Source organism: Vidua macroura, chromosome 13 (genome assembly GCF_024509145.1).
Source record: "Vidua macroura isolate BioBank_ID:100142 chromosome 13, ASM2450914v1, whole genome shotgun sequence".
NCBI lineage: Eukaryota > Metazoa > Chordata > Aves > Passeriformes > Viduidae > Vidua > Vidua macroura.
The window spans coordinates 4,380,541-4,390,357 of NC_071583.1; the positions used below are offsets into that span (position 1 = coordinate 4,380,541).

The 9,817-nt window shown below is 42.5% G+C and overlaps 1 protein-coding gene across 3 annotated transcripts in view; it reads left to right on the forward strand.

Annotated features, from left to right (window-relative positions):
• FOXP1 (forkhead box P1) overlaps positions 1–9,817 on the forward strand; it is a 174,464-nt gene that overhangs the window by 122,009 nt on the left and 42,638 nt on the right. For all 3 annotated transcript variants that reach the window (XM_053989268.1, XM_053989267.1, XM_053989269.1), the window contains exon 9: positions 5,324–5,428. In XM_053989268.1, the coding sequence (XP_053845243.1) occupies positions 5,324–5,428 (105 nt within the window). The remainder of the gene's footprint in view (positions 1–5,323; positions 5,429–9,817) is intronic.

A 9,817-nucleotide genomic window follows, 5' to 3' on the forward strand; every position in this document is an offset into this window, starting at 1 on the left:
TGTAATATAACCTCTTGTTAGTTCCAATAGGGCTTGATGTAAAACATGAGCAGCTCCTAGTCCTAGTTCTGGACTAAAGTAGTGAGGAAGAGGAGAAGTGCTCATCTAAAAAGCATCCAAAAATTTGCAAGCCAGTTGTAGAAAGAGCTGTCACTGACCACTCACCTCAAATTCCACCTCTCCTGCATGCCCATGACCTTCTGTTAAGCTTTATCCAGTGATGGAGAGGCATCACCCTGCCTGGACAGCCCCCTGCTTAGATCACATATCTGCTTCCTGGGCCATTCCTGAGGCTTGGACAGGAGCATGAGTATCTAGAAGTTGGTTTCTGGGTTTTTTTTAGTTATTGGTTGGGTTTTTTTTAATTCACAGTTCAGAGAGGAAAGAGATGCTGTGCCACTTTACTAAGAATTTGAAGGGATTTTCCCAGCAGAACTTCACTGCAAAGCACATCTTTGCATCTTTGTTCAGTTGATTCTCTCATGAAGGCAGGAACTTACACTTGAGTACAGTTTGTACGATGATTTAATCATTACTTCTTCCGTTTCATTTTAAAATCAGATACAGCGAGTGTTTGACTCAGAAAACTGTGACTTTTTCAGCAGCCTTCTTCTTTCAGTGCCTTCTGGTGAGCTTCAGAGCTCACTGGGCAGTCACAACTCTGGGAGAGCCATGTTGGTTCCCAGGTGTGTGTCTCCTTCTCCTGTACAGGACCAAAATTGTGGCATTCTGCCTCAGTGGCTGTGCCTTTTAAATCAGAGAGGGGGAATGTGGTGTGAGACAGAGCCCCGTGCTCCTGCCTGGGCTGTACACGGATATCAGTTTCATGGCAGCTGGCAAAGATGAGGTCATTTCCCATTGACCCTGAGGAATAAAGTAAAATTAAAAAAGCAGTTCTGCACTTTCTGAGGGTGCTGTACTCCAGCTTCTTGCAGGAGGAAAGCAGGAGACGTGGTATTGATTTTTCAGCGTGCAGGTGGCTCAGGCATGTTCTGAGCTCTGTTAGAACGTGAGCAGATGCTTCATAAATGTAATAGAAAGTCAAGGATGCTTCTCTACATCACTGACTTCCCCCAGTGTTTTGGCAAAGATCATTGGCCCAAGCAGATGTGGAAGAAAGAGAGTGGAATTATGAAGTATGTCAGCATCATGAATATTTAAAATATAGTCCACTGTGTGGCAGAAGCACAGACACTGAGGCTTCTGCTTAGCTGGATTTTATATCTACCCGTGACTTCTTAGCCAGTGGGTGTGCAAACACAGCACCCAGTTCCACCCAGTTCCCAGTGGTTAATAATTGGGGGTTGAATGAAGCCATTTAAACGGGGGGAGCTTTCATGCTGGGGCTTTGGTCACTGCTTTCCCCAATACCCAGCATGTTCCCATCTCACTTTGGGGTGTCATTTTCACTCTCCATCAGCACTTAGCAGTCTCTGGTGTCTCTGTCTCCTGTGCTGTTGTGTCCCAGAGTGTGGTTCTTCCAGGATGCTGTAGGAGAGCAGGTGTATTCCAAAAGATGAGTGGCTGGCAGGAGTGGGCTGTGCAAGTAGCAGCTTCAACAGCCATCCCTGTAGGAATGGGAAGTGAAATTGCTACCAGACCCTCTGGAGATCGTTGCAAGGGGTTATGAGGCAATGTAGGGGGAATAAGGAAGAGGTTACATTTCCTCTCCTCTATCCAGCAAGCCCAGATGAGCTGTGGAAGTGCCTGTCCCTTTTCCCTTCCCCTCTATACTGGAAACAGAGCTGGAAGCAGCAGAAAATAAGTAGACACACAGTTTTCAGTCTCATACATGGATTTTATTATTCTCTTGTATGTCATGAATAAGTGTCTTACGCAAGACACTTCACTTGCCAGAGTGTTCTTTGCTGTAGTTCAATGTAATAATGCATCATTATTGCATTATTTGGATGTAATTCTATTGTATTAACTATTTTTTATGCAAGCACCTTACAAAGAGAAAGAAACCCCACATTTTCCTGAATTTACATCATTTATTCCTTCACTACTTTGAAAATTATGTCTTGTTATAAAATGATTTCCACTAGCTGGTGTTGCATCACCAGTACCCGACCATGAATATGCATTCCTGGGAAGGAGAGGGTGACAGAAACAAACACCTACTCTAATGTGTCATTAGAAATCAAACAGACCTAAAACTTGCTTCTGCTTGCCAATGCTCAGATCTTCTAAAAGTCTGTCTCCGGCAGCAAGACCTAGGATGCATCCAGATTACAGAAGCTGTGCTTGCGTGCAGGCGAAATATCAGTGAACAATTTCAGATTATAGGTTTGCATCATGCTCACAAAGCTGTTTATTTATGTACAGGATTAAAATCTTCTTTTTCCACCTGTATTTGCCCAAACAGAGTACTTAGATCAGTTCAACAGAGTTCTCCATTCATTTCCACTGGCTGTATCCTTTGTGCGTTACATCCGCCTCTGTATAAACCCGCTCTTTGTTTTGTTTTGAGGTGCTTCTTCAGGCTCTGTCAGGGAACAAGTGGCAATCTATAATATCTTCAAAAGTGGGATGGATAAAATAGCAGTAATCTGATACTGACACATAAAGGTCACCGAAAGGCACTGCTGAAACCCCCCCGAGCAGGATGGGAGTTGCTGCCTTCGGAATGGCACAGTGCCTGCAGAGGAGGCCGGCGTTTGTCTTTCAGGACTGAGGGGTTTTTTTTCTCTTTGAAATGTCTTATTTTTGGTAAGTTGAAGTAGTTCCTCTGCTTGGTTGAATGGCAGTGGAAGCTCTGCGTAGGTGTTAAGCGTGTTACGCGTAGCATCGTGTTAGCAAAGTGACCTTTTAAGTTCCCATTTACAGTCAGCACCAGCCTCTGTGGTTATTGACAGCACGAGCCTTTGACATCCTGAGCATCATTTAGAGTTTGATATTGTCTTGGTCATTCTGTCATTTTCTTTGGACACAATACCAGGGTGTCACGTCCTACATAGTTTGTCTTGTCTTGTGCAAGTTCCCTGGAAAGAAAAGAGATTTGCGCTTGGATTTTAAAAATAAATAGAAATCTCGGTAGGGCTCTTTCCGTTGACTTGGCCATGGCCTTTAGGCTGTCACAGAGAAACTTTAAAAATCCCTGCTGGGGGTTTAAGCCATGTGACTCCTGTTGATATTATAATGAGATTTACAGTGCTTAAACCCCACGGAGCACTGACTCCTTGCTTGGCCATCACAAGTCCCAGTGTGTGGGTAACGTGCACTGGGCAGATTCATACACTGCTTTTTTTTTTTTTTTTTTTTTTTTTTTTTTTTTTTTTTTGTTCTTCCAAACACACTGAAATCATAACTCTCATATGTAGTCTTTATGGACTTCAATGGAGTGTTAACATGAAATCCTCCTTTCTCACACTTTGCTGTATCCAGGTACAGAAACAGATGATAAACCCCATTATTTTCTGAATTTTCAGAGGATGTTTGACCATATGCCTGTTTGGATAGGGTGCATGGTGTTCTTCAACCATTCTGCCTCTTCCTTAGCTTAGCAAATGTGTGGTTTAGCATTTTTTTTAATTTCCTTGCAAATAATGCATTAGTTCCTTAGTTCTTTTAAAAACTTTACAGAGATTCTCCTCACTTGAGCATTTTTTAAAAGACTGATTCAGTTAAACCAGTCTAGTATTTGTATATAGAGAAGGCCTTTTTAAGGCTCTTCACCTACTGTTGGTTTTTTAGGAAATTACCTTGCACATACATATATTTATGCTTGAAAGACTATTTGTAAACAGCCAAAAAAAAGGATATTAATAAAATAATTAATTAGATTAATATAAAACTCATAACTCCTTTTCTGGTCAGTACTTTTAAAATTATTTTTTCAATGTAAAATAATTTTTAAAAACACCTTCAGTAAACTTCAGATTCTCATTGTGCTTAAAGTCAAAAGTGGCAAAATCTGGGCAGGAATTTCTCTTCCAACTAGTTTGTGTTTGGGATGACATCTCAGGAGTGTATTTACAGGGATCTGGCTACCCAGTGCATCTGAAATAATACAGGAACACAATTTTGTCAGAGTTCAGAGACAGATAATATTACAGAAGAAGACTAAAACAGCATTTTCAGGTGTGTGTAAAAGTAAAATGGCAAAAAGTAGGCATTTATCCATAACATTACCTGTAATCCAGGATGAAGTAACTCATAAAAGCCACACCTAGATGCTGGTATGTGTTCATATCCTTTGTGTATGTTTGAAGTCCATAATACAGCACAGACATACTGTAGCAAAAAGATTTGCCATGAAAAATACATACATGTGTGAGCATAAAATAGAGATTTCAATATTTTTTTGACATTCTGCTTTTAAAGTCATCTAAGGTTATGGAGATTGTTGCAAAAAATAATTCCTTTCCTTAGGAAGTTTCCATGCAGAAGTCGAATAAAGAAGATATTTTAGAATATGGTTCATCAGTGAGTGCAACAGATACATTTCCCTGAGCACCACATGGCCTGGATCAAAGCGTCTCATGACTTGGATCAGTGCAGCCAAATCATTACGTATTGATTGGAATCCCGCTGAAGGATTAACCCCTTAGTGCTCATATGAATTTTTTGCTTTAACCCTGGGTTCAGTAGTTAGGAGGCCCTGTGACGTTCCTGCCCAATCTTAGGCAAGGTTAATAGCCCCCACTAACCCCTCGTGCTGAGGAATCCTTTGATTGCATGCTCCCTCTTCTTTATGGTGAATTTTGCATTGGAAAATACATCTCAAATCTTCTTTCTTGGGATGTAAGGGGGCCATATTTGTGCAATGACACAGACTTGTAAGAACAAGAGAAAAAAAAAAAAAAAACAGAAAAAAACCAACCCAGTAAATAAATAACATGGTGGGAAAGCCAAGGCTGCAAATTTGATGCTTTCCCTTTCTGTAGCCATGAGGAGAGCCTCAGGTCCAGCTGTGGTATGGTGTAATGGGACACTGCTGTGTGGAGATGACTTCTCGATGAAGTTGAATTGTAAATACACAATGTTCATAAATTTTTTAGCAAAATATCAAGCAGGATATTAAGCAGGTCTGTCAAATGATTTCTCCCCCGTCCTTGTTAATTTAAATTCTTTACAAACCTCTTAATTAATGAATGAAATGTAGGAGGATAGCTAAGTAAGAATGACACATGTTTCACACTGCAAATGGTATTTAATTCTGTTTTGAAAAACCATGGGCAAGAGTCAGGCGGGTAGCGTGAGATGTTGGGGATGCTTCAGGATCTGGTGTTTGCTGCTCTTTAGGAGTCTTTGTGGGGATGAATTGTTACGGTCCCTTCAGCTCACAGCACTTGTTCTCTCTTCTCTTTCTCCCCTCCAGTTTATCCCACGAGGAGCACTCACACAGCCACCCGCTGTACGGACACGGCGTATGCAAATGGCCGGGCTGTGAAGCAGTATGTGAAGACTTCCAGTCGTTCCTAAAGTAAGGATGTTTTTTTTTTTTTTGGCTTTTGCATTGTACAGAAAGCATGCCCTGAAATTTTGTGTGCTGTCACTCACCCTGGGCCTGATGCAAAGCCCATTGAAGTCAACAGAGAGCTCCCTTTCACTTCAGTGGCTTTTGGATCAGGCTCAAGAACGTTTTAACAGGGGATAGTAAATTAGCCCCATGGGGAAATTACGGTTTTGTTCAGTGTATTGCTGTAAAATAGTGTTTGCACTTCCGCAGCTTTTTTTTTTTTATTTTATTTTATTTTATTTTATTTAAATAATTTTTAAGTTGCAGTATCGATCATGTAAATAATAAAACCTTGTTTTAACCTTGATTTCACTTTAATTTAGAAATCTAGTCTTAAATTAACTCCATAATTGAACAGAGAATTGCAGAACATCACGTGAAATTTAATTTATGTCAAATAAGTAACTAATGAACAAAGTCTACACTACTAAAAATAAACTATAATTATATTAATTGGGCCCCTGCAGTTTGCTGCAGACCTTTTCCTTGCTGCCAAAGAACACAGTTTTACACGTTGCATAAACAGTGCGTTATGGACCAGTGTGTGGTAGTGCATGCATCCCGATGCAGGGAAGGACCTCAGAGCCCTAATAGCTTACACATGGCTGCTCCACAACTAAACCATCAACCTCACCCCTGTTCCCATCACAAAAGAGTTCTTTGTCTGGGTAGGACACCAGGTACACACATGCTGTGGGTGCATCCAGGTTGCTGAAGGCTTGTCCCTGATCTTTGCTCGCGTTCTGTGGCTGGTCAGTTGTAAGATCACTAGAGACAAGCCACTCAAGCAATGTTTGTGATTTAAATGCACAAAGGGACAAACTTTTCTCCCATTTAGAGTAGTCATCTCATGAAGTTAGTCCACATAAATACATGAGGTTCTTCAGGATGAATAAGTAGACTTACTCCCAAAAGGTTCAGCTGTACCTGCTGTTTCTGGGGCGGTTCCCTGGATTTTTATGTGAGGGAGGGAAGGGCAAAAGCAAGCAGAGGTTGTTTGTTGGGTGATGTTAGATGACACAGATAGGATTTTGCTCTCAGAACAGAATGGACCGGTTGTGGTTCCACTGCCAAAACCCTCCTGAGTTCATAGGAGCGGCGCTGCTCCTGCTCTAAACATATGTTACAAGTGAGGAATGGTACAGTATGAGAAGGTTCTCATTACAAGAGGATTACAAAATAAGAAGGTGCTAGTCATAAATTTCCATGAAGGGTGGCCTCATTCCTTGTAATTCATCCTGTTGTTCACTTAAGTGAAGTAAATGCTAATCTCGCCATACTTGCCAGCTCATTCATATTCATATGCCATACTATAGCATTTAGACCTTTAAAACAATTCTCGTCTTTACTGCTGTAAGTGCAAGGGAAAGGTGCTGTGGTAGCCTTAGACAGTAGAATAAAGTGTGTGGTCGCATATGGTCAGATTGTGTCACCTTTGCTTCCTGTGCTAGTCCCATGTTCCAGGTGAGAGCAGCTGCTTTCAGGGAGATGCCATAGGAGTCTTGAGTGGTCTGCTTGACGTGGCCATGCATAGAAAAAACACAGCTCTTAATCACAAGCACGGTTAGAGGCAGGGCTGGTTTTCTACATGGCATTTTGGAGATGTTTCAGTACATAGACCCAGTCCACCTGGAGGAGATAACGTGCAGCAATCAGTAGTTAGGAATAACCTGCAGGCTGTCACCAGCCCAGGTTGGACTTGAAGCTGCTCCATCAATTCTAGTTTTTTCAGTCTAGTTTTTGCCTCCATTGAAAGCTTTCAACAGAAATATTTTGTGTGAGCTTCCTAAACTTATCATCTTGTGTAAATTTTTTCATTATCCAAATGCTGCAGTGTCCAAAGTCTTACTGTTCAGAGTGATATTTCACCCAGAACAAATGCAGAAATGGATGTCCCTGAGCAGTGTACTGACACTGTTAAGTGAATGTTGCTTCATAAAATACCGTAGCCTTCCATGTCTCCTGCAAAGCATCTGTCCTTAAATTATGTTGCCATTTATCAGAATTCATTACTCAATGAAAAGATAACAGGTAGATGGTTGAAGTTTCTCTCTGATACTTGTGTGATCTGTGACACTCTTTCAATGGCCCCCTCAAGAGAAAAGCTCTTGTTTACCAAGTGAAATACAGCCTGTGTATCGAGTATTGCTTAATTTCACTTACCTTGTGAAAAGGCAAAGAGAGAAGTTATATATGGAATGAAGGCCCTGTATGCCAATAAAATGATTCTTCAGTTAAGGGAGAAAAAAGGACTCGTAGGTCTAAAACATGGTTCATTTCTTTTCCTCCTGAGGAAGAAATATCATAACTGTTGGTAAATCAAAACCAGAGATTTGACACTCTTCTGTGATCGTTCTGTAGTGTTTGTTCCCAAGGTGAGGTACACCACAGGGCCCTTGATTTCAAAGATAAATACTGTACAAATAACGATCCTAGTTGTCTTTCACTCACAGCCAACAGGAGGATACTTATCAGAACCAGCAGATACACGGGCTATTGTACGCATTTATTTCCCTATTTCTTTTTGAAATCAGGTGCAGCTCTAGCGTCGTTGTGTCGTGTTTCTTTTTTGAATCCATCAGCCATTGGTTATCATGTGATGCGGTATCAGTCAGAGCTAACTGATAGCAGCAGGGGCTGCTGCTCTGCCTAATGAAACAGCAGCACCCTGCATGCTCCAGAGCACTCCCTGAGCCTAAAAACAACAACAAGTCCAGTCTCAGGGCGGTGACCCTGTGGCCTCTGCCAGGCTGCAGGAGCAAGGTGAGGGCTGGAGGGTGCACACGTGTCTGGCCTGTTAACCAGGGCCGGGCTCGCAGGCGGGAAAGGAGCAATTAGTAGCACAGAGCGACTTTCCTGCAAAATGGACTATATCCTTGATTTCATTTGCATGTGTTTAAAGACCGTGGAACATAGGAATATATACCCCTTATACAGCAAGTTGTTCAGGAAATCCCGGCTGGAGGGAGCGTGGTTTATTCAGCAGCGTAGCCAGGGCAAAAAATTCAGAGAACTGAATAGGGTTTTATTATTCCTCACCCCTCCCTTTTTTTTTTTTTCCCCTATAATTTGATTGTGGGTTAGACGTGCTTAATCCTGGCTGTACCATTTTTAAATCAAACGTATTCTTTAAAAGAGAGGACATAGACCTTTGGATAGATGTGGCAGTCCGGTGTTGCAGTGATGCTGGTAATCTGCTTCATGTGCATTTAACTTTGATGAAACGAAGGGGAGTTTATGTGAAAGAAACTACTAAGTGCACTCTGTAATGTTTTCACAAGTGTTTTTATCATGGTAACATCTTGTTTACTTTAGTTGCCTGCCTAAAACTACTTGGAACATGTTAAGAAAACATTTCGAGAAAGCTTCTACAAAGAGGCTTTTGTTTAGCAGCAACTGTGAGACTGCTCGGCTCACAAAGGTGTTAACTTTCAACCCCTTAAGCACTTCCACATGAAATTCCAGCAACTATGTTTGTGGTTTTGGAAAAACAAAGTGTATATTAAAGAAACCAGGTATATGCTAATACATGTTGAAGTAGGCCGGAAATCATAAATTGTTTCAAAGGCATTAATTGCGCTCGTTTTGCACGGCAGAGCGTTCTGCGCCGAAATCATCCGCACGGCGCGGACTTTTTAATCGCACAGGCAGCGAGGGCAGGGAGAGGCTGGGCTGTGGGTGGGTGTTTCAGGTTTCTGTAAGGCCGGCGGGACCCCCCCCCGCCCCCCCGGGGATGGGGGAAGCTGCGGGGATGCGGCCCCGTCCCGTGCGGGGGGACGCGGCCGCGCCCGCCGGCAGCGGCTGGTGCCGAGCCCCGCGCCCGTGGGGACGGCGCCGGTCCGGGGCCGGCTCCCGCTGCTCCCACAGCCTCCCGAGCCACCCCCGGGCAGCGCAGGGGGCTCGGGACCCCCGCGGCGGCGGAGGCCGGGGTGGCCCAAATCCCACAGTGCCCTCTAGTGCTCCCGGGAATGCTGCTGGGAGCGGGAGAGGCGCCGGGAGCGTCCCCGGGAGCAGCGGCATCCCCGACGCGGCCCCGCTCCTGCCCCTCCCGGGCAGGCGAGCAGCCGGCCAGCTCCAAAGAACCCCTTGAATTCCTATTTCATTGTTTTAAATTGATTTTTTTAAAATTGTTTTAATTTTTATTTTTTATTCCAATATTTGAATTCTTCTTTTTCTTATTATTTTAATTCTTGTTACGTATTTTATCATGTACGTATTAATAGTCGTTAACAATTGTCTTTAGGCCATTATTTATTCTAATATTTTTATTTACTTTAATATTGTAATTTTATTTCTGTTCATATCTTCATACATGCTTTACACACACACACACACATATATATATATATATAT